Genomic DNA, 24,929 nt, shown 5'->3' with positions numbered 1-24,929 from the left:
ACTGGATTAGCAATTAACCGTGGGACACCTGGCTTTCACAGAGAGTGCAGAAGTCCTAGGGTATTTATGCATAAAGCAATTTGGAAGCGATAGTTTGGTAGCAAATGTCTTTTGGCATTTTTGAGAGATGAATTTGACCACATTAAATCTCATAATTAAGGGGCCAGTAAAGTAAGAAAAAATAAGGTGGAAAAAACAATGGAGGATGGTAGATTGACACTAGGTGAAAGCATTCAAAATCAGCCCACAGCACATTTCTATCAAAGCTCAATAGGCATTTTATGTTTATGCCTTTAACCTCAGAGCTGCTGCTGCCTTGGTTTGAAGGTCCCAATTTCCAGGACAACTCTGTGGTACAAGGTCTGATTCTGACTGCACCATCTCATTTTACATGGACAATACCTGAATCCTGGATAGTAATAATGCCTTCAGCTGTCCTCCTGCAGCAGTCTTTGTCTAGGCCTAAGTGGCACTAATGCACATGAAGCCGTATAACGACTTCACCCGAGAGTGTCTAGGGGAGGTTTTTCCTGAGGGCCCTTACTGCCAGAACTTACCCAAGGGTGTTGCCTGCCAGTCTGCCCAGTGTGTCAGAGCCAGACAGGAACCAGGGAGGATCACTAGTCCTGCCTGGCCTGGAGCTCCTTCCTGTCCCTGAACCACTGCCACTCAACTTTGAACTGGAAACAAAAGATGGGAAATCAGATCAGTTACTACATACCTAGTAGTCCCACATGGGACCAAAGATTAAGAAGACAACCTGGAAGTGGAAATTCCAGGTTGTGGCCCATGTCTAGGGCTTTTACATTTTTATGTTTAAGGTTAAAAACAACAGGGGAATAGAGGCTAGCAGGGCAACACCCTCGGGAATCAGAATTGGCTGCAACTCGTTCCGCCTTCAAGACTTTCATTTTTAAAGTTTGTTTTTTTAGGGATCCTACAATAAGATAATGATATGATCGGAGTGTATTGTGTTAAATGTGATGTCTATTGTACATAGATGTATGGATTTGCTGCAGTCTACTTTAAGTAAATTGCATTACATACTTGCCACCAAATCATGAACAACGCCTGAGACTGACCATAATAGTCTGAGATTCAAACCCTTTTGTACACAGTATCTCAATATATTGTGAATTGCTTCCCAATGAAAGAATGCAGATAGATTTTACTATTAGGCATTTTAGCAACACACAAAATATAGAAGTGTTTTATTTAGAAACTGAGTATAGTAAACCTAACAATTAATTGTGTAGACTTCTGCAGAAATAAAATATAAATAACCTGTAAAAATGTACATTAGTTTACCATTTATTACACAAGTATGGCACTGTAAAAACTTTAAATACATAGTAAGGAGTGTGACTGGATAGTATTCCGAGTGGAAGCTTTGTTCAGTCAGCTGTCAAAGTTACTGATTGAAAATGTGCAGTGCTCGTTTCCACAGTAAGGCTTTCCAGTAACCCACAATGCAGCTGACTGCAAAGCTATTACCATCTGAAACCATCTCATTTTCTTTTGAAAAGTTCAGCTTATTTCACCATGTCAGGCAACAAAGCATGTGCTCTGCAGAAAATCTTAAAGTAAACCAGTCACATTCACCAGTCTTTCTCAGACTGAATCACTTGCATGCTTTGCAACTAGAGGGCCTAGTTCACGGTTTGACGCTGTTCTGCTGGTAAGACATATGGTATCAATGAAACTCACAAAAGGAAGCTGGCCACCAACACAAACCCTAGCAACAGCTAAAAAGGCATTCTTGCTCATACAAAATAAAACAAAGAAAAGCAAAGAGCGGATTGATAAATGCAACTGGCTTTCAGAACGCGGCCTAGATTTCCTAAATGCTAAGACACCATTGCGAGCATTGTTTTGCCTAGTTTTTTGGGGGACAATAAATTGCAGAAAGGGAATAAAATACAAATGACTTATCTATAAAACCTACATTTCCCATGATGCAAAACACCTTAACACAGTCAACACTTTCTGGTGTTTCATTTGTCATAGTGTGTTAAGTGACCAAGTAATAACATCATGAAACAGTTCTACTAGTAAGCCTAAATACTTAGTAAGACCTCAGCGGAACTCAACACGCAGGGCTCACCATTGCTAGGCTTCAGCATGCAGGAATATCTTGCCGTGTTTTGTAAATGCAGATCTAAAACACTTCTTGTCAATTCTGCTCAGCTTCAGTTCGCTCAAAATCAAGAATGTATAAGGACTCATTTTGTGCTTCAGTTGCACTTCTCCACTCGGATTAAATATCTTTGCTCTCTCATTGGATCGCCAGACAGCGCTACGACTGATGTGATGTGTTCGGTACTTTCCTCCGGTGTAGTATTTACAGTAACAAGTTACAAAGCAAGATTAACATCAAGCAAAACATTAGGAAATGTAGCTGGCTACATTCTTTCTATGACAAACATTACAAATATGATGGCCACCCATCATTTTTGCAAAGAAATACCTTGCTTTTTCATTGAAAACTAATTCACTAGCCAAATAGCTTTGCACTTCTGTGGTCATATGATGAAAAAATTATACAGAATGTGTTGCAATAATGTATTTTGTGTGAAGAAAAACTATGCAGTTGCACACCCCTTATCACTCTACTGAAGCAAAAAAAAACACTAGACTTTTAATATAAAACCGCAGGTGAAATGGTTTAAACGCAGATTTTTTTATGGTATATGTTTTGAAAATGCCGATTTCTGAAAGCTAATGCAACCCCTGGTATTGAAAGTGCTCTTAAAGTCCATTAGGATGAAACTATTTCCCTAGTGTAAACAGTCTCACCCATCGTTGCCATCTGGTTTGGTCAGCTCCAGACGATCAGGCTGGACAGCAAAGCTGATCCGACACACACGTCCATCCTGGAAAGAAAGAAATTACTCCATATTACCAAAACAGAAAAGGTGATGGCATGTCACACAAAAGACTGCACAAAAAAAAAATGTTTTTATTAATTCATGGTGCTCCTATTCATTTAAAAAAATGAAGCGGAAACTACTTTTCCCCCCCCCAAAAAGCAGTGCATTGTATAGGAAATAGGGTGCCATTTGAAGTCACAATCACCGTCAAAAATGTAGAGGCAGTACAGCTCAAATGTTATTGATTGTAATATACATAAATCCTTCGATGTTACCTCAAGCAGAAAGCCAGCATGGTTTGGTCCAACTACACACTGTTTTAAGGTAGCCTGCTCCAGCAGGTTGAGGTGTGGATGACTGCATTGGAAACAGATAATGTAGTGAATGTCAACATGTAGAAAAGCTATAAGATCGCTATATATCTGTGGAGTGTGGTCCCCGCTGAAAGACAGCCGAATAATACATTTGCTGATAATTCCACAGTTAAAATTGAAAAAATATGAATGTCTTACCTGTTAAAGTTGTATTTGTTGAGTTTCTCCGACACTTCACGAAGTCTGTTAAGTATAACAATTCAATAAAAAACATTGACAGTGAGATCGTTCATTTCCGTTCACGGTGTGAATTTGTGCAATTAATGGTCTGGAAATCCATGGCCACTAAGGACATTTCTACTAGTCTGTACTCTGTGTAGACTATAAGGAGCATGGCATCTGCTTACATGACATTAACAAGAAGTCCAATGAGAATCTCAAATACATGAATGCTGATGACAACAGTATCAAAATTACTCACCAGCTGCATAAAAACACATTAAATAACAGTAAAACTAAACAGTTAGAGCATGGTGTGTAAAACCATCTGCACTGCATTGGGACTGTTGCCTTCACTCACGCAGAGGATACTAGTGGGCAGGTCATTACCCCAGTCAAAGAAACAGGGCATGTGCGGAGCTACATCCAACAGAGGAGACATCAGTACTATTGTGACCATTCTTTTTAGTACAAGTTGAGCAGTTAATATTTAGTACAACTCCAAGTCCATAACTGTGACCATCCTAGACCAGCAAAATCTTTGATTGTAGCGATGTTTAAAAAACATGTCACATAAAACATGACAGGCTGACAGCTTTACTTCTTGTTTCAGCTCTAGCATCTATTCTCTCAATGAGTGAACTAGGCACATGCCTTACTCGTTTTGCCTGCTATGAAATGACGGGTCAAATAGGGTCAACAATTTTTTAAACAGAGCTTCAACCGCTATAGGCTACACTACTAAAAGCATTCATTCTAATTCTAATGGCTTAAGTACAACAATGGTTGTTGACAGGAAACAGGTGAAGTGAACAAACATTTAATTAATCCATATACTCAAGGGAGCAAGTCAATACACAAAGGCTGTTAATCATACAAAAAGTCTGCCACAGAAAGTGGACAAATCTTTTCAAAGATGAATTATTTCCTGTTGCAAAGGGAGGAAAGGATATCAGACAGTTGCATGCAAGCTGTAAGGGGTGAAAATTTAAGTAATAGGGCTACGCCAAATGACATTTCCTGTCAAGCAAGCCCAGTGGACAAGCCAATGGATGGCAATGACTTAAAAGGCATGGCCTGGCCGGTTGTCCAGCGACAGTAACCAGTCCCTCTGCAGAAGATAAACAATGAGCTAGCAACACTGTCTTGATATGAGGCACACCATCCAGAGCCATTAATAACCAACATCAACAGGACAGAAGGGGTCCTTTTGTCTGCAAGAAATGTGTTTGTGTATACTAAACCTAATTTCCCCTCCTAACCTGTACAAAAATAATAAATATTGTTCTAGCCATGTGGGTCAGAAAAGAATGTGTCCTCAGCCGGGTCATGAAAAGGCATCCTAAACAGTCGAGGCACGAGCAGTCCATAAGACTGGCATACTGTGAGTCACAACCTACTCTTGTAAACAAATATCTTATTTATTTGGGATAAAAGTATGCCTCTTGACAACGATGGTAAGAAACACCTCTTTGGTAAGACAAACAACTGCAGTTGAGCAGTAGGATATATTAGCACATGGTGACCATATAGCAAATGTGAATGCATGCCATTGCATGTGCTTGCAGCTTGTAAAAGATATGGCTTACTTGGGGATTGATTGTCATTACACATTAGCCAATTCTATCGCAAGATGAGTGAACATGATTGTATTAGGAAACAGTCAAGTCCACTGAACCATCTTGGTCAATGAGGCCCAAGCAGGTGGTCAACGGTACAGACCCTGGACTCTAGACAAGAACAAAATCCTAGCTTCAAATGTCATATCCTGGATTTTAATTCAAGGTCATTCAAGATGTGCTTTTCCAACGTCCCAATCTGTCTTAAAGTAGAATGGCCCATTAATCAGTTCAATCTCAATTGATGATATAAATAGGTTTACTATAAATCACCTGCAGAGCAAAATGCAGGTCACAATACACAGTCAATTGTTCATAGCTAGTCCTTGCCTCTCTTAAACTAAACGTTTGTAATAATGTGTTGTAACTTAAAGGCCAACTCCACCACTTTTGTTTTATTTGTCCAGCATATATGTGAAAACGGCGCATTTCTAAGTGTTGTACTTATTAAATAATAAGGTTAAAAAGTTCTAGTTACCCGATGACATCTTCAACAGTGATTCGAGGTAACATGGGGACCAAGAAAATACACCCTTGGTCTAGAAACTCGTTGCAGGTATTGAAAATCATAATTTTTTTACTTTTAATCTTACTTGCAATGGTCACAGAGAAGCATTTTTAGGACCTTTATACCTAAACCACAGATCATAGAAAAGCCCTTTTTTCTCATACCGTAGATTAAGAATATGAGGTTGAAAACGAGCTAATGTTTATTCACGAGGAACAATATTAGTTGGACGACTAACGTTAGTTAGCTAACTAACGTCGTTGGTTGGCTAGATGACTAAATCGAAACAAATAAGCAATCCAATGTTAGCTTACAATTGGTTGGCTGGATAACCGTACCTAACTAGCAAGCAAACATATTAGCACAAGTGTGGCTAGCTTAGCTAACGTTATCTAGCAATGACTAGCTAACACATTAGCTAGCTTATTAGCCACTTAACTAGCTACATCTTCAATGGTTCCAGTGAGCTAGCCAGCTGGATAGTCGACAATAAGATATCCAAAGGGTAGTTGACATGACATACAATGTCAAATGCAAAAAAACAAAAACAATGACGGATCATTACAATGCCTTAATCACTGACGTTCCTTATTTTTTTCCCCCATCCCCCAACCCGCATTGTCCGTCTCAACTTTGACCATCGGCCAATCATTCCAGGCAGTCAGAGAACGAACGAAACAGCTCCGTTAACTGCTGCTAGCTATGGCTAACTAGCTTGTTAGCCTAGCAGGCTAGCTAACTTCGTTAGCTACGTTGAAGAGGCTTGTTCAAGATGCCGGGCCTTGCTTCAAGTACGGTAATGTGGTCGGAAATTGTTTGATTGAAATACACATGACAATATGAATATTGCTTCGAAACAAATAGATAATCGTCGGGTACCACACCATACACATATATATTGATTTAAACCCTTATTTTCCACGCCCGCAACAAATACCTGTCATTGAGCTGGTCCTCAGTCCCGGGCAACGGGTGAACCACGAAGTGTATGGATGTCATGAATCCAATCCAAATTAACACACAAATGTGTCAAGTGTGTAAGAAATGTTATTTTCTCGATATCTGTATACGTAAGGATTCATGTAAAAATTTTATGACAAAAAAATCCCGAGCTAAGAACTACAGCCTCCTCACCCACATGCCGCCATCTTAACTCTACCAAGCTTTTTCGTTCTGTATGTTGATTAACCTTAGCACACACGAAAACTGGACGCTGGTTGGACCTGAACAGAAACAGGGAATATGTTAAACGGAACGGGATTGGTTTAAAGAAGAAAGGCAATGAAGAGAAAGGAAATGAACATTTCTAGGCGTCTAGCTCGTGCTATTTTAATGTTTTTATTGGATTGTGATAAGTCTATTGGATAGAAAGCAATAGTTTCATGATCTATGTTTTGTTACAGACATGGTCTCTATAACATCTTTATATACATTGGTTGCCAATTTTGCCAACAGTCTATCAAGTAAGACAAAAAGAGTTCCCCCAGGGACACTGTCTGGAGCCTCTCCCTATTATAGGTCTACCCTAAATTTTACCCTTAAATTTTATATTTTATAATATTATAGATCTACCCTAAATAAAAATGAACAATACAATAACACCAAGGGTTCACTCAGAGTTTGAGTGTGTGTTATTTGGGAATTTTATTAGGATCCCAATTAGCTGTTGCGAAAGCAGGAACTACTCTTCCTGGGGGTCCAAACAAAACATGAAACGTAACACAGAATGACATAATACAAAACATCAATAGACAAGAATGTGTTCATATATGATGTCTAGGATTAGTAGACTACAGTTTAAAGGAAATTGCTACTGTTTTTTTTATATTGGTCCTGATGCGAGAGGTAGGATAATTATGGCAGTCTCCTCTCCTAGAATCAAATCAAAGTTTATTTGTTACGTGCGCCGAATACAACAGGTGTAGGTAGCCAATGTCCGGGAGCACTGGCTGGTCGGCCCAATTGAGGTAGTATGTACATGAATGTATAGTTAAAGTATCTATGCATATATGATAAACAGAGAGTAGTAGCAGCATAAAAAATAGGGGTTGGGGGCACACAATGCAAATAGTCCGGGTAGCCATTTGATTACCTGTTCAGGAGTCTTATGGCTTGGGGGTGAAAACTGTTGAGAAGCCTTTTTGTCCTAGACTTGGCACTCCAGTACCGCTTGCCATGCAGTAGTAGAGAGAACAGTCTATGACTGGGGTGGCTGGGGTCTTTGACAATTTTTAGGGTCTTCCTCTGACGCCGCCTGGTGTAGAGGTCCTCAATGGCAGGCATCTTAGCCCCAGTGATGTACTGGGCCGTACGCACTACCCTCTGTAGTGCCTTGCGGTCAGAGGCCGAGCAATTGCCGTACCATGCAGTGATGCAACCAGTCAGGATGCTCTCGATCTTGCAGCTGTAGAACCTTTTGAGGATCTCAGGACCCATGCCAAATCTTTTTAGTTTCCTGAGGGGGAATAGGCTTTGTCGTGCCCTCTTCACGACTGGTGTGTTTGGACCATTCTAGTTTGTTGCTGATGTGGACACCAAGGAAATTGAAACTCTCAACCTGCTCCACTACAGCCCCATCGATGAGAATGGGGTCGTGCTTGGTCCTCCTTTTCCTGTAGTCCACAATCATCTCCTGGCACCATCCGGCCAGGTCCCTAAGAAGGAAGATTATACACAATGCCTCCAGGTACAAGATAAGGATACACAAAGGAACGCTGCCAACAAATCCAAGGATGTTTGAGGTAATCCATAATAAATTGGGAGCTCTGTGGGGATTTAGCAAACAATGATAGTCAGTGATTCCTCTGACAATGACAAAACTGGGTCAATAGAGCAAACAAAATCATGTCTTACATTCAGACATTTCCTTTCCTCTCTGTCATTACTTTTCTGAAAAATTAACATTCTCCGTTATGCAAACTGGTATGTGGATACTATAACATGGAGATTGAGGATCACTGTCCAATATGAATTTTGTGGAGGTGTATATTAACCAATGACTGTATCCCATGCCATCTATAATCCCCATGCTCCCTCTGCTGGTTGACATCCCCACAGCTCAAGAGAGGAATTACATACTGGGCACAGACTTCAATTAAACGCCTAGTTTTGAATTACATTTGGTTGAGTTGTCAACTAACATGAATTCAACGTGAAATCAAGCAACATTTCACCCTTTCATAGGATTTAAGTTAAAAGTTGTGTGAATAAAATACGAAATTCTCTTATATTGATGACTTTTTGCAAATCCAATCAGTTTTCTACATTGATTCAGTCATCACATAATTTTGGGGGGTTGAAATGATGTGGAAACAATGTGGATTCAACCAGTTTTTGCCCAGTGGGTATAGTGGCGTAATGAAAAAGGTCCACAGATATAGCACCTGTCTATAGACCTTCAGTAACCACTGTCAAAATCATACATGAGTCCAATTTTCTTTCAAAAGTGTTTTCTATTTTAATGCATTTATTTATTACTTCCTCCATTTAAACACATTGAAAACATTTGCTGTTTATAATGCTATTCTAGACATTTTGTCAGGAAGTTATGAGAAAACGCTGTAGTTTTAAAGCTAATTTCCTGCATGTCTACACATTTTTCTATGGGTCAAGAGAGAAAAATGTGCTATTGCTCACATTTTACCATGAGGTTGAGAGAGAATTTTGAAGTTCTAAATTCTGCATTCCTGTTCAGTAATCCGGCCCTGTTAATATTTAAATATCTATACATGAAAATGTAATATTTTAAAGAGCCAGAATAACCAAAGGGACACTGGATATGGTGGGTTAAAAATACAATACAGATTATAAATGCAATTCCTCTTCCTGAAATAATTGGAAATTAGGGAAATTGACAATAGAAAAGCAGAGTAACCTTAGGCCAGCCTCGCTACAGTAAAAGGCAGTCCTGTGCTGCTTGATTCATGTTTCCCTGGATATGAGTGCTGTGCTGGCCTAATTATGGCAGAATCCCAAAAAGAAGCATGGCAGCAGGAACCAATGATATAATTATTTTAGCCTGTTTTTACATTTCCACACAGCAATAAAACATGATGACCGGCTTTCGCTACGCCTCCAGTGTTGTTATATGTTAAAGTACATATTTTTGAAGAAAAATAATTAAAACATTTTGATAGACCTGCTGTAGTTTTTTAGATAACCCTATTATGTAGCAGAAGCATTGATTGCATATACCACTCATCTAGAAACAGCTTTGACAGCTTCAGCAGTATAGACCTATGGTCTTTAAGTTAGATTTTTATACCAGCAGATGGCAGGCTTGTCTTTCACCTTTTATTTTATTTATTTTTTCACCTTTCGAGAAGTGTGTTGTTGGCGGCTGATTGAGTATCCCAGAGACAGGGCCCAAATCATACCCTTTTGATTAGTACGCTTTGTCAAATCACACGTATTTGCCTGTTTCTTAAAAAAATAGTACCTTTTCAAGAAATATTGTCTTTTATGATCACAGTATCAGAAGAATCATTTATTTATGAAGGCATTTAATACATTTACATTACATTTAAGTCATTTAGCAGACGCTCTTATCCAGAGCGACTTACAAATTGGTGCATTCACCTTATGACATCCAGTGGAACAGCCACTTTACAATAGTGCATCTAAATCTTTTAGGGGGGGTGAGAAGGATTACTTATCCTATCCTAGGTATTCCTTAAAGAGGTGGGGTTTCAGGTGTCTCCGGAAGGTGGTGATTGACTCCGCTGTCCTGGCGTCGTGAGGGAGTTTGTTCCACCATTGGGGGCCAGAGCAGCGAACAGTTTTGACTGGGCTGAGCGGGAACTGTACTTCCTCAGTGGTAGGGAGGCGAGCAGGCCAGAGGTGGATGAACGCAGTGCCCTTGTTTGGGTGTAGGGCCTGATCAGAGCCTGGAGGTACTGAGGTGCCGTTCCCCTCACAGCTCCGTAGGCAAGCACCATGGTCTTGTAGCGGATGCGAGCTTCAACTGGAAGCCAGTGGAGAGAGCGGAGGAGCGGGGTGACGTGAGAGAACTTGGTAAGGTTGAACACCAGACGGGCTGCGGCGTTCTGGATGAGTTGTAGGGGTTTAATGGCACAGGCAGGGAGCCCAGCCAACAGCGAGTTGCAGTAATCCAGACGGGAGATGACAAGTGCCTGGATTAGGACCTGCGCCGCTTCCTGTGTGAGGCAGGGTCGTACTCTGCGGATGTTGTAGAGCATGAACCTACAGGAACGGGCCACCGCCTTGATGTTAGTTGAGAATAACAGGGTGTTGTCCAGGATCACGCCAAGGTTCTTAGCGCTCTGGGAGGAGGACACAATGGAGTTGTCAACCGTGATGGCGAGATCATGGAACGGGCAGTCCTTCCCCGGGAGGAAGAGCAGCTCCGTCTTGCCGAGGTTCAGCTTGAGGTGGTGATCCGTCATCCACACTGATATGTCTGCCAGACATGCAGAGATGCGATTCGCCACCTGGTCATCAGAAGGGGGAAAGGAGAAGATTAATTGTGTGTCGTCTGCATAGCAATGATAGGAGAGACCATGTGAGGTTATGACAGAGCCAAGTGACTTGGTGTATAGCGAGAACAGGAGAGGGCCTAGAACAGAGCCCTGGGGGACACCAGTGGTGAGAGCGCGTGGTGAGGAGACAGATTCTCGACACGCCACCTGGTAGGAGCGACCTGTCAGGTAGGACGCAATCCAAGCGTGGGCCGCGCCGGAGATGCCCAACTCGGAGAGGGTGGAGAGGAGGATCTGATGGTTCACAGTATCGAAGGCAGCCGATAGGTCTAGAAGGATGAGAGCAGAGGAGAGAGAGTTAGCTTTAGCAGTGCGGAGCGCCTCCGTGATGCAGAGAAGAGCAGTCTCAGTTGAATGACTAGTCTTGAAACCTGACTGATTTGGATCAAGAAGGTCATTCTGAGAGAGATAGCGGTAGAGCTGGCCAAGGACGGCACGTTCAAGAGTTTTGGAGAGAAAAGAAAGGGATACTGGTCTGTAGTTGTTGACATCGGAGGGATCGAGTGTAGGTTTTTTCAGAAGGGGTGCAACTCTCGCTCTCTTGAGGACGGAAGGGACGTAGCCAGCCGTCAGGGATGAGTTGATGAGCGAGGTGAGGTAAGGGAGAAGGTCTCCGGAAATGGTCTGGAGAAGAGAGGAGGGGATAGGGTCAAGCGGGCAGGTTGTTGGGCGACTGGCTGTCACAAGACGCGAGATTTCATCTGGAGAGAGAGGGGAGAAAGAGGTCAGAGCACAGGGTAGGGCAGTGTGAGCAGAACCAGCGGTGTCGTTTGACTTAGCAAACGAGGATCGGATGTCGTCGACCTTCTTTTCAAAATGGTTGACGAAGTCATCTGCAGAGAGGGAGGAGGGGGGGGGGGGATTCAGGAGGGAGGAGAAGGTGGCAAAGAGCTTCCTAGGGTTAGAGGCAGATGCTTGGAATTTAGAGTGGTAGAAAGTGGCTTTAGCAGCAGAGACAGAGGAGGAAAATGTAGAGAGGAGGGAGTGAAAGGATGCCAGGTCCGCAGGGAGGCGAGTTTTCCTCCATTTCCGCTCAGCTGCCCGGAGCCCTGTTCTGTGAGCTCGCAATGAGTCGTCGAGCCACGGAGCGGGAGGGGAGGACCGAGCCGGCCTGGAGGATAGGGGACATAGAGAGTCAAAGGATGCAGAAAGGGAGGAGAGGAGGGTTGAGGAGGCAGAATCAGGAGATAGGTTGGAGAAGGTTTGAGCAGAGGGAAGAGATGATAGGATGGAAGAGGAGAGAGTAGCGGGGGAGAGAGAGCGAAGGTTGGGACGGCGCGATACCATCCGAGTAGGGGCAGTGTGGGAAGTGTTGGATGAGAGCGAGAGGGAAAAGGATACAAGGTAGTGGTCGGAGACTTGGAGGAGAGTTGCAATGGGGTTAGTGGAAGAAGAGCATCTAGTAAAGATGAGGTTGAGCGTATTGCCTGCCTTGTGAGTAGGGGGGGAAGGTGAGAGGGTGAGGTCAAAAGAGGAGAGGAGTGGAAAGAAGGAGGCAGAGAGGAATGAGTCAAAGGTAGACGTGGGGAGGTTAAAGTCGCCCAGAACTGTGAGAGGTGAGCCGTCCTCAGGAAAGGAGCTTATCAAGGCATCAAGCTCATTGATGAACTCTCCGAGGAACCTGGAGGGCGATAAATGATAAGGATGTTAAGCTTGAAAGGGCTGGTAACTGTGACAGCATGGAATTCAAAGGAGGCGATAGACAGATGGGTAAGGGGAGAAAGAGAGAATGACCACTTGGGAGAGATGAGGATCCCGGTGCCACCACCCCGCTGACCAGAAGCTCTCGGGTGTGCGAGAACACGTGGGCGGACGAGGAGAGAGCAGTAGGAGTAGCAGTGTTATCTGTGGTGATCCATGTTTCCGTCAGTGCCAAGAAGTCGAGGGACTGGAGGGAGGCATAGGCTGAGATGAACTCTGCCTTGTTGGCCGCAGATCGGCAGTTCCAGAGGCTACCGGAGACCTGGAACTCCACGTGGGTCGTGCGCGCTGGGACCACCAGATTAGGTGGCCGCGGCCACGCGGTGTGGAGCGTTTGTATGGTCTGTGCAGAGAGGAGAGAACAGGGATAGACAGACACATAGTTGATAGGCTACAGAAGAGGCTACGCTAATGCAAGGAGATTGGAATGACAAGTGGACTACACGTCTCGAATGTTCAGAAAGTTAAGCTTACGTAGCAAGAATCTTATTGACTAAAATGATTAAAATGATACAGTACTGCTGAAGTAGGCTAGCTGGCAGTGGCTGCGTTGTTGACACTACACTAATCAAGTCGTTCCGTTGAGTGTAATAGTTTCTACAGTGCTACTATTCGGGGGCTAGCTGGCTAGCTAGCAGTGTTGATTACGTTACGTTGCGTTAAAAGAACGACAATAGCTGGCGAGCTAACCTAGAAAATCGCTCTAGACTACACAATTTTCTTTGATACAAGGACGGCTATGTAGCTAGCTACGTAGCAGAAAATACAGAAAATAATAAATACAGAAAATAAAGATTTCTATATTTCTCCAAAAATAAAAGATACAGTATATGCTCTGTGTTAAAAATCAACACAAATGGAAAAGGATACATCTGTGTTCTCGGGGTATAAAATTATCTAAACTGTATACAACTGCTCGTTTCAAATCAAATCAAATGTATTTATATAGCCCTTCGTATATCAGCTGATATCTCAAAGTGCTGTACAGAAACCCAGCCTAAAACCCCAAACAGCAAGCAATTAAGGTGTAGAAGCACAGTGGCCAGGAAAAACTCCCTAGAAAGGCCAAAACCTAGGAAGAAACCTAGAGACCTCGTTTGAATGACAAAGAGAGGCACATAGGTAATGCTACAGGTTTGTCTGTTCGTCATCACTTTCTTCTTCATCATCAGCATATACAGTAGAGGAAATTACTAATACTCTGAAATTCATGACCGTACAGCCCCTTAGAGTATAGGAGTGTAAAAGAAGGGAATAAGAGAGCTCCACTTCTCTCTGCCGGGCCCCTGAGGTGAATGAGTGGAGAGAAACTCCTTCATCTGACAGACTCTCTCCTTCTCTCAGGATCAACATAAACTACAAAATTCCCAGGGAGTCAGCTGCTGTGATCTGCTTCACACTCACTTGCTTTCTTCAGTGAAGTTAGATTTGGTACAGCTGGTTGACAATTCTCTCAGCGGTATTGCGCAATGTTTCTACAAAAAAGAAAAACATGAGGACAAATTTGGTTCATGTGGCCATTAGTCTGGTACTAGGCGTACACATAAAGTAAATGTGAGGTGAACATGTTTTAGTTTCTTATGTTGTGTTATAACCTCTATGGTTATAACAGGTTTATAACAAATATACAGTTTTTTTTACTTTCACTTCAGGTAATCTGCATTTTTGTATTCTGAATTGTTAGTGGCAAGCCACATTATATATGGGGGCTTAGTTTAAATGATTAAATACATTATTAAGATGTTGTTAAAATAGTTGGATGACAGAAAAAAGGCAAACACTGATTATTCAGATGATGTACACTACCTTTCAAAAGTTTGCGGTCACTTAGAAATATCCTTGTTTTCTAAAGAAAAGCACATTTTTGTCCATTAAAATAACATCAAATTGATCAGAAATACAGTGTAGACATTGTTAATGTTGTAAATGACTATTGTAGCTGGAACGGCTGATTTCGTATGGAATATCTACACAGGCGTACAGAGGCCCATTATCAGCAACCATCACTCCTGTGTTCCAATGGCACGTGGTGTTAGCTAATCCAAGTTTATCATTTAAAAAGGCTAATTGATCATTAGAAACCCCTTTTGCAATTATGTTAGCATAGCTGAAGGGTTTTCTAATGATCAATTAGCCATTTAAAATTGTCAACTGGGATTAGCTAACACAACGTGCCATTGGAACACAGGAGTGATGGTTGCTGATAATGGGCCTCTGTACGCCTGTGTAGATATTCCATTAAAAAATCTGCCATTTCCAGCTACAATAGTCATTTACAAAATTAACAATGTCTACTGTCACGCCCTGACCAAAGAAAGCTGTTTATTTTCTATGTTGGTTGGGGCGTGATAGTGACTAGGGTGGGTCATCTAGGTGAATTGTATTTCTATGGTGGCCTGATATGGTTCCCAATCAGAGGCAGCTGTTTGTTGTTGTCTCTGACTGGGGATCATATTTAGGTAGCCATTTCCTCCTTTGTGTTTGTGGGATCTTGACTATGTGTAGTTAGTTGCCTGTCAGCACTAGTTTGTATAGGGTTTCGGTTGTTCATTTTGTTCAATGCGCATTCATTAAAAGAGAATGTACGCATACCACGCTGCGCCTTGGTCTACTCATTACGACAACCGTGACAGTCTACACTGCATTTCGGATCAATTTTATGTTATTGTAGTGGACAAAAAAACGTGCTTTTCTTTCAAAAACCAGGACATTTTCTAAGTGACCCCAAACTTTTGAACGGTAGTGTATATATTTTGCAGATTATGCTTGCTAACTGTTGGACAAGACATTTTCCTAAAAATATCACCTGCAGGATAATGTGCCTCTGTGTATTCCTATCCTGAGGTGGTTGAACTCCATGCCAGTACCACTCTGTTGCCACTAAGCCTAAAGGTAACCCTTTATCAGAGCCAAGTCAAACAAGAACATAGAAATATCACTGTTATTTTTAGATTACGGGTCAATGTGTTATCAAATGGCCTAAAATGGGGATCAATATGGACATACTGATAATAAAATAAACAGCAGGAAACTTGCTGTGTCACTGCAATGGATGCACTGCATTATACAATGCAGTAATGTAGTGCACATCCTTCAACTTTCACCTCACATATTCACATTGGTTATACAATTTAGATCAGATTACAACCTTGCAATTTAAAAACGTAATTTGATGGGGCAGTAAAGAAGTGGAGGAATACTGTAGTTAGAGCCATATTGTGTGGGGTAGTGTTTGGAGTAAAACCCTGGTGTCCTTTACTTAAAGTAATCCACACCACACCTGGTTTCAAATAATTTGTTTACAATGATAGACAACAACTTTAGCTGCACTTGATTGAGCTTGCCTTGCACAATGGAACCAATAGAATAGCCCCAAAAGTACAAACGTCACCCATCTGGCATTCCAGGTGGACTAATTGAAATGCTCAAAAGTATTTGAAAGAAAACTAATACTATTTGAAATGAGGTCTCACCCATTCACACAGGGGGAAGGCATCAGTAAACAGTGCAAATGTCTCCAGGATTTACATTTTACAGTCCTCCAATGCACACTCTGAAGACCAAACGCTGAGCCTCTCTCCACTGCTATTTCACCACCACTAAACAAGCCCACATCAGCTGTGACGACACCAGCTCTTGTCACTCAGGCCAGCACAAATATGGGTTATTTCCAGCTCAGTAACAAGATAGCTCACGAAGGAGAGAGGCTTTAAAATAACTGATCTGTACTGCTCACTGGGACTTACCATTTTTTTTTTAGTTTAGGACTCGTCAGTGTGGGATAAACTGGAATAAGTCTGCGTCTAGTGTTAATGTTAGTAATCTAGTATGGGTCTGTCTAGGTCTAGAGGCATGCAACCACCTCTCACTACTCTACCCCCATGCATTACGATCTCACAAGCAACCCAGCTTCAGAGTTCAGGGTAATGTGACTGCTGACATATACGTGAGAAAGGGGGAGGGATGGACGCTGCTGGGCTTTTCCTGGTCTCTTCTTCTGAGAAAAAGGGATAAATTCAGGGACTGTGCCCAGGCCCTCTTGCCACACCTCCATTCCAGCAATAATCTCAGATGAACAGCAGCAGCTCAGATAGCCTATAAGGTTCTGATCACAAGATACTGTACTGGCACAGTTGCCTCAAGCCTCAAAGTTAGCCCAACACTCCAGATACGACCCCATCTATATGCATTACAACTTGAATCTAGGACACACTATTTGGCCGAGATGTACAGTACATAAGCTTGGCACCCAGAGCAAGAGACCGCTGGCCGTCTAGAGTCCGTGCATTGACACTACATGATACTGTGATACAGTGAACTGGTAATGGAGTTAACTCTTTTAAGGAACACTGTACTTGATGGAAAGAGTTCAGTGAGTCACAACTGACTGGACTGAATCAAATATTTTATTATTTGATTTATAGTCAGTTATTTTAATGGAGGTAAGATGTTAAAATGTATAATTCAGTGTCAGATAGACAGTACCACCACCCAGAGGCCTGGAGATGCCGTGAAGCCTGGCTGTGGTTGTGTACCAAATAGCTCCCTATTTTCTGTATAGTGCACTAGCCTATGGGCCCTGGTCAAAAGTTGTGCATTGTTAAGGGAACAGGGGGCCTTTTGGGAGGCAGTCTGTGTGTATGTTTCACTATTGTCTCTCCCTGCAGCCTCCCATTGTTCCCAGTCTCTGACCCGTGGAGGAACGTCTTGACATCTGACACTTACCTTATCCATACAGGGAACAGATAACCCCCCAGATAACACTCTACCAGACCTACTGAGGGCAGCAGTCCATAAACCACAGACACTTAATAGGGTGTTGTCTCTCTCTGTACACAGCCACATTGGGGTGGCAGGTAGCCTAGTGGTTAGAGCGCTGGGCCAGTAACCGAAAGGTTGCTGAATCAAATCCCTGAGCTGACAAGGTAAAAATCTATCGTTCTGCCCCTGAACAAGGCAGTTAGCCTTCCCCGGTAGGCCGTCATTGTAAATAAAAATGTTTTCTTAACTGACTTGCCTAGATAAATACAATTTAGCCTTTATCTATCCATGTTTAAATCCCTTGAGGTTAAAGGGAATAATGTAAAAGAGCTTTTGTCTGTAGCAGGTAGAGTTAAGTGCCTTGCTCAAGGGGACAATGACAGGAACACTTGAACTCCCACCAGATTGTTCCTGTCAGCTGGGATTCAAACTTGCAACTCTCCTGTTGTTGGAAACCAGATATCCAAATCAGATATTGTATATGCAATGTGGTCTCAGAGCATTTAGTATTATATCTGTTTGTAAATCAGAGACAATCCATTTAGTATATCTTACATCCACAAATTAATTATGTGTTAATTTGTGGATGTCCATCATCCATTTCAAACGATATGTTATGAATTACACTTCATATGTAATGTTATGAATTTGAAAAATGTACAATGTTTGGAATTTGCTTAACGTATGATATGTTACTAATTCCAATTTGTTGTGGCTAAAGTTAGCTAGGTGGGTACTAAGGCCAACGTTAGCTAGCTGACTAACGTTAGCTCTAGGGGTTAGGGGTTAAGGTTAGGAGTTAGCTAAAAGGGTTAAGGTTTGGGAAAGGGTTAGCTAAAAGGGTTGTGGTTAGGGGAATGGTTAGCTAACATGTTAAGTAGTTGCAAAGTAGCTAAAAAGTAGTAAGTAGTTGGTAATTAGCTAAAATGCTGAAGAGATCCATGATGGGTTTTGAACACACAATCTTTGAGTTGCTAGATGTTCATGTTATACACCTACCCAACCACCCTCCTTCTGTTTTATGAAACCATACCAAATGTAATATATCATACAAATTTGGTATCCCGGATTTACGTTTACTATATTATGTCTAGTCTATGAGACCAGTCTGCAATATAATATTGCATTTAGTCTTTAAAAGTAAAGTCTTCTTGACTTTAAAAAAATGAATGTTTTAAAAAAAGAAAGTAATAACAATATAATGTGTGTAAACGGATGTAATATAATATAACAACAAAAGTATCATCAGATGTAGTTAAGTAGACTGGAAAAACTGAGATCTTTCAAAATTCGGCAATTCGTCATGTTAGGGGTTTTACATCCCTCACTCAACTCCGGATAGGAGGATTCGCAGCGTTATTTTCACACGCTGATGCTGTTGTGTACCACGCTGTTTCCACGGACCACATCAGCCCCTGATCACGCGTTGATTCTTCTCCTATTGGTTCCTGTCTTGCACACCTTTGTGTCTGATTGGCTGAAAGTAGAGACCGGCCCCTCTGTATCCACTGTATTTGAAATTATGGCTGAATGGAACTAGAAAAAGGAAAAGAGAAACATATATTGTAACATTTACCACAAGTCCGACTGTCACACACCACTTCATTAACACAGTGAAGTTACATTCGATACATTGTCTTCGAATATGAGAAAATGTATGTCGTCCTTTGTCGAGCGCCACAAAAATGTAAGTAGCTACAATCCTCATTCTCACTGAAGGCTTTTAGGAAATCACTAACGTTAGGGTGATGTTAGATGATGAAATGTTGTTTAATTTAAATTTTAAAAAGTGTATCTATCTCTTTGAAATACGTTTAGAATGTAAACAGAACTTTTTGAGATCTGTTTAGTAATAATAAGTGGATGTTGAGATTTAGTTGAATTTGTTGGAGGGGGGCACAAATTCTGAACTCCTCAAGAGGGGCCGCAGTGGCTGGCGGGTCTGCGTAACCACATCCATACCCACACATGCAGTCAACTGATTTGAGCAATCAATACATTTGTGAAGTTAAATGACTTAACTCTCTTCACTATAGTAAATGTATTATACCAGTAGCCAGGGCTGGCCCTAGCCTTTTCGGGGCCCTATGCCAGCAAAACATGTTACTTGTTTACTTGACAGCAGAGATATATTTTTTTAGTTTTAAAGTTAATTTATTGCAATTCTATACAGTTTGCCGTTGCACAAAGGGGCTCCTTAGTGGCGCAGTGGTCTATCTCAGTGCTAGAGGTGTCACTCCAGACCATGGTTCGATCCTGGGCTGTATCACAACCAGCTGTGATCAGCAGTCCCATAGGGTGGCGCACAATTGACCCAGCGGTCATTGTAAAATAAGAATTTGTTTTTAACTGAGTTGCCTAGTTAAATAAAAACATAGAGTAAATGTTGCAGTTTTAAAGCAAGTTTTCTGCAACACATTTCTCATAGGGCAGAGAGAAAATGTCAACATTTTCTAACAAATTTCATGCAATTCTACTTATTTTTCAATGGGGCGGAGAGAGATTTGAGCAGTTTTAAAGTGAATTTCCTGCAATTCTATGTTTATATATATCTGAGTGAGAGTGACTAACAAAATCAATGGGGGCCCCCTGGAGGTTAGGGCCATGATTACTATGTTTAGATAGTTGGCTAGACTAACTTAACATTCAAAAAATTGAGTGACTGTCAGTGACTGACATATCAAGAGAAAAACTGCTTGATGCACAAACAAATTTAGAAATTTTACCATGATCCTGAAGCCTACAAATATGCCAGTTGACAATCCCTGATTTACATATTCTGTTAGTATTGGTTGACAAGTAAATCAATTATGTAAGGTATCTAAAGATTTACTGAAGTGTATAGAGAAAAGCTACTGACACAGCATGAGCATTGTGTTTATTAACCAGCTGAAGAATAATGACAGTTGTTCCAATCATAATTTTCTTTGCTTCTTTATGGACGGAAAAGTAATTGACAAAAATAATTTCATATTTCACTTTAAACTTTTGATATTTATAATATCACCTCTCAACTAATGTCTAATGAGCTTGTATGTCTTTGGAGAAAGGATAATTATGGATCACAGGGACTAGGTACATGACATTATGATGAGATACATGAGTATACCAAACATTAGGAACACCTTCCTAATATTGAGTTGCACCCCCACTTTTCCCCTCACAACCAAAGCCGCGGTACGTAGGGGTGCTGAGGGTGCTGCAGCACCGCCTGAAAAGTCAGAATAAAACAAATATATATAATTTTCCCACAAAAGTAGCGAACTGGGCCTCAATGGTCCGGTATCAGGGATGCTGGCCCATGTTGCCTCCAATACTTCCCACAATTGTGTCAAGTTGGCTGGATGTCCATTGGATGGTGGACCATTCTTAATACACACGGGAAACTGTTGAGTGTGAAAACCCAGCGGCGTTGCATTTCTTGACACAAACCGGTGCGCCTGGCATCTACTACCATACCCCGTTCAAAGGCACCTACTACCATACCCCGTTCAAAGGCACTGAAATATTTTGTCTTGCCCATTCACCCTCTGAATGACACGCATACACAAACCATGTCTCAATTATCAAGGCTTAAAAAACCTTCTTTAACCTGTCTCCTCCCCTTCATCTATACTGATTGAAGTGGATTTAACAAGTGACATTAATAAGAGATCATAGCTTTCACTTGGATTCACCTGATCAGCCAAGATCATGGAAAGAGCAGGTGTTCTTAATGTTTCGTACACTCAGTGTATATTCCTTTATCTGTTAACAGAGTGACACCGTGGAAGTTGATGAGCTGTACTATCCTGGCAGTCAGAACCATGAAGAGTCCCAGTGTCACCCTATGGCCGTGGGAGACATGGAGGCGGTGGAGGCTCTTATGTTTATGAACACCCACTGGAAAGCCAGGACTTCCAGGAGCTTCAAGCATAGACAGTTCCGACCTCTGACCCCTTCCCCTGATTTCTCAGAGGATGACTCTCATCTCTCATTTGACCCGGCTGAGGTTCGTGAGTCTCTGGTAAATTTCCTGTGTTACTTGTGTGTGTTCTCTCAAGTTCTGTCACATGCATTCACTGTGATAATCCTCCATACTACGTGAAATGTAATAAATATAACCACACACAATGTAGAGATTATATCGTTTCGTAACCACTTCAGGTTTTTTCCCCCCTCCGTCTCAGTGTATGACCCCGCCATACAGCCCGCCAAACTTTGAGGCCATTCACAGTCATCCTGCTCCAGAGACAGTACAGACCTCCTGGTGCCAGAGACATAACGCACAGCCAGCACAGCAGGGCTTGACACAGCCACAGATGGTCAGCCAGCCCCGATCACAGGCCACCAGTGTGATCCGTCACACTGCAGACGCACAGCACTGCAGCTGGAGCATCTGTCCAGCCGCCCCCCTGGAGCAGAGACGAAACCAACCCCTGCCTCCCCAGCCCCAGCCAAGCCCAGACAGCATCAACAAGCCCCTGGCAGATAGGCTATCTGGCAGGGGCTCCAAAGGGAACATGACACCCCTTGACTCGTCTGCTGAAGCGGCTGCCATCCAGGCTCCGGTTACTGTAACTCTGCCAGCCTCTGTTGGTAAATTCCACCAACCTACATTGGTGTCCCCTGTCAACTGTAGGGTTTCTCCTGTTCCGGTTTATTGCCAGATACTACCCGCTGTGCCAATTGCAACGAACAGTCATATTCCAATGGTTACCACCACCATGGTGGCGGCAACCAGTCACCAACAACAGTCAGCAGCAGTTGGTCCTCCTTCAGTCTTCTTCATGGGTGACCAGGTGACAAAGGGCCCTATCATCTTCTTGGTTCCCCGGCCAGTTGTCGGGATCCAGCCGTCAGTGCTGACATCTGGTGGCACCAAGCTGCCAGCCATCGCCCCAGCGCCAGGCTTCACCTCAGTGGTCCAGCGGAGCAGCCTGCAGCCTGCTGAGGTGTCCAGAGTCCGCAGTCATATCTGCCCCCACGAGGACTGTGGCAAGACCTACTTTAAGAGCTCCCACCTCAAGGCTCACATGAGGACTCACACAGGTAAGACAGGGCTTGTGGGGAGTGTGGTTTAAATGTTACAAATTCAGGTAGTGGCCTTTTTGTTTACAAGTAACACAAGCATTACATATTGTAGGAATAACAACAGAGTTTATCTCAGGTTTTTTTTTTTTAAGTTGGTGTTCTTTTCTTTGGCTTCCTCTTGCTACCTTATTGGTGCTGTAATTGCACTAAAGCCACAACGTTCAAAGACCTCCTTACCTGACCTTGTTGTTACGGTACGTAATCACCCTCTTAGCCTGTATGGCTGACTGTGTGTGTGTCCTGCTGTAACACTAGTCTTTCCTCTATGTGTTCTGCTCAGGTGAGAAACCTTTCAAATGCAGGTGGGAAGGCTGTGAGAGACGCTTCACCCGATCCGATGAGCTATCACGCCACCGTAGAACCCACACGGGTGAGAAGCGTTTCGCCTGCCCCATGTGCCACAGCCGCTTCATGCGTAGCGACCACCTGGCCAAGCACGCCCGTCGACACCTGGCCACCAAGAAGGTGCCCTGTTGGCAGATGGGAGTCTGTCACAGTGGTGATGTTACACATGCAGTGTTTTTGGCACCGTTCCTTCGTCCTCTGCCCAGAATAAACTCTTGCCTTAAAGACACTGTAGAATAAGCTATTTCGTCATTAGATGGGAACTCATTCACTGTGATACTGTTCACTGAAAACTTCAAGCACATCAATGCAATTAATTACATGTTGAATTCTTTAAAAACTAAAGTTGTTTGACATGTTTAAAGTTTCTTGACTTACAGTTTCATATTTCATTCAGGTCCACTTGAGATTACGTTGTTATTGGCAGTTTAATGTGTGATGAATGATAGTAGGGTTTTTACTCATTTACATTACATTTGATCAACTCTTACTTGTTGAAGATTATACTAATATTATTGTTTACAACTGTGCTTTAAACTACTGACAAGACATGATCAACCTCTTTGCATGTGGTTGTAGTGGTGGCAACTGTCCACTCTTTCTGTGGCAACCTCCAAAGTGTGGAGCAAGGTACAGAAATGTAGAAGTCAAATCTGTGAACAACTAGAGGCTTAGATAGACTCTTTCTGAATCTCTGAGCCTACCAAATAAGTAAATTACTGTTATGGATCGCAAAACTATGCTTAACTATTAGATCTTGTACATTAATTGTTTTTCTACTTGGTGAATGTGTTCAATACACTGTATATTTAATATTCATGAGAATTGTTTGGCCAAAGAAAGAATGTTAGAGAAAAGTTTGTATATTTAACTTGACTAAATTACATACATTTTCATTGTTTTGTTACAGGTGAAATAAAATTTGTAAAACTTTACTAGTTTGTTGTATTTGTGTTGAATTCAAATCAAATGTTTTTTTGTCACACGTGCCAAATTACAACCGGTGTAGACCTTACATTGAAATGCTTACTTACAAGCCCTTAACCAACAATGCAGTTTAAGAAATAGTTAACAGTTAACATATTTAGTTAACATATTTACTAAAGAGATCATTTGTACAAGTAGGTAGAGGTAAAGTGACTGCATAGACAGCAAGTAGCAGCAGTGTAAAAACAAATGTGTGGGGGGGTCAATGTAAATAATCCGGGGGGCCATTTTATCAATTGTTCAGCAGTCTTATGGCTTGGGGTAGAAGCTGTTAAAGAGCCTTTTGGACCTAGACTTGGCACTCCGGTGCATCTTGCCGTGCGGTAGCAGAGAGAACAGTCTATGACTTGGGTGACTGGAGTCTTTGACAATTTTTGGGCCCTTCCTCTGACACGCCTAGTATATAGGTCCTGGATGGCAAGACGCTTGGCCCCAGTTATGTACTGGGCTGTACACAATGTAGCGCCTTACAGTCGGATGCCAAGCAGTTGCCATACCAGGTGGTGAAGCAAACGATCAGGATGCTCTCGATGGTGCAGCTGTAGAACTTTTTGAGGTTCTGGGGACCCATGCCAAATCTTTTCTTTCTCCTGAGAGGGAAAGGGCGTTGTCATGCCCTCCATGACTTTCTTAGTGTGTTTGGTCCATGATAGTTTGTTGGTGATGTGGACACCAAAGAACTTGAAATTCTCGACCCGCTCCACTACAGCCCCGTCAATGTGAATGGGTGCGTTCGGCACTCCTTTTCCTGTAGTCCATGATCATCTCCTTTGTCTTGCTCACATTGAGGGCACCACACTGTGAGAGGAAATGTGTTGCGTTACTGAACTGAGGGGTAAACTACAAAGCAAGATAAAGGAGTTAGCCAGCTAGAAAAATAAACTTCAAATGGCCATGGTCTAATTGACTCAACAACCAATAACACATACACTACATGACCAAAAGAATGTGGACACTTGCTTGTCGAACATCTCATTCTAAAATCAGGGGCATTGATATGGAGTTGGTCCCCCCTTTGCTGCTAAAACAGCCTC

The 24,929-nt window shown here is 42.3% G+C and overlaps 2 protein-coding genes and 1 pseudogene across 20 annotated transcripts in view; 1 reads left to right on the top strand and 2 right to left on the bottom strand.

Moving 5' to 3' along the window:
• LOC118379585 (E3 ubiquitin-protein ligase UBR5) overlaps window positions 1-6,709 on the bottom strand; it is a 47,264-nt gene extending 40,555 nt beyond the window's left edge. For 12 of the 18 annotated variants that reach the window (XM_052489801.1, XM_052489805.1, XM_052489809.1 and 9 more), the window contains exons 1-5: window positions 6,468-6,708; window positions 3,383-3,427; window positions 3,146-3,227; window positions 2,797-2,873; window positions 558-680 (exon numbers count right to left, since the gene is read on the bottom strand). In XM_052489801.1, coding sequence (XP_052345761.1) covers window positions 558-680; window positions 2,797-2,873; window positions 3,146-3,227; window positions 3,383-3,427; window positions 6,468-6,529 — 389 coding nt within the window. In that variant the 5' untranslated portion in view covers window positions 6,530-6,708. Of the gene's footprint in view, window positions 1-557; window positions 681-2,796; window positions 2,874-3,145; window positions 3,228-3,382; window positions 3,428-6,467 lie in introns of all 18 variants that reach the window. The other 6 variants (XM_052489794.1, XM_052489796.1, XM_052489802.1 and 3 more) reach the window with 2 other exon arrangements.
• A 3,337-nt stretch (window positions 6,710-10,046) lies between these two features.
• Window positions 10,047-12,601, bottom strand: LOC127914258 (uncharacterized; annotated as a pseudogene).
• Window positions 12,602-19,013: 6,412 nt separating this feature from the next.
• On the top strand, window positions 19,014-23,843 carry LOC118364572 (Krueppel-like factor 10). Of its 2 annotated transcripts, none has more exons than XM_035746228.2 (4): window positions 19,014-19,177; window positions 21,248-21,481; window positions 21,660-22,521; window positions 22,844-23,843. In XM_035746228.2, exons 1-4 carry the CDS (start codon window positions 19,136-19,138, stop codon window positions 23,146-23,148), a joined length of 1,443 nt encoding a protein of 480 aa, XP_035602121.1. In that variant the 5' UTR covers window positions 19,014-19,135; the 3' UTR covers window positions 23,149-23,843. The 2 variants fall into 2 exon arrangements, with proteins under 2 accessions (XP_035602121.1, XP_035602120.1); XM_035746227.2 differs by having other exon boundaries at window positions 21,248-21,496.
• Window positions 23,844-24,929: the final 1,086 nt, after the last annotated feature.

The sequence above is a fragment of the Oncorhynchus keta genome, chromosome 31 (genome assembly GCF_023373465.1).
Source record: "Oncorhynchus keta strain PuntledgeMale-10-30-2019 chromosome 31, Oket_V2, whole genome shotgun sequence".
Taxonomy (NCBI): domain Eukaryota; kingdom Metazoa; phylum Chordata; class Actinopteri; order Salmoniformes; family Salmonidae; genus Oncorhynchus; species Oncorhynchus keta.
Note: the sequence above shows the minus strand (reverse complement) of the source record. Positions and strands in the feature narration are given on the sequence as shown.

Excerpts from the sequence above, each read along its gene's own strand:
- LOC118364572 (XM_035746227.2), top strand. The coding sequence starts at position 19,136 with ATGAGAAAATGTATGTCGTCCTTTGTCGAGCGCCACAAAAAT. Across the intron at positions 19,178-21,247 it reads TTGTCGAGCGCCACAAAAAT|AGTGACACCGTGGAAGTTGA; the intron begins GTAAGTAGCTAC and ends ATCTGTTAACAG. Across the intron at positions 22,522-22,843 it reads TCACATGAGGACTCACACAG|GTGAGAAACCTTTCAAATGC; the intron begins GTAAGACAGGGC and ends TGTTCTGCTCAG.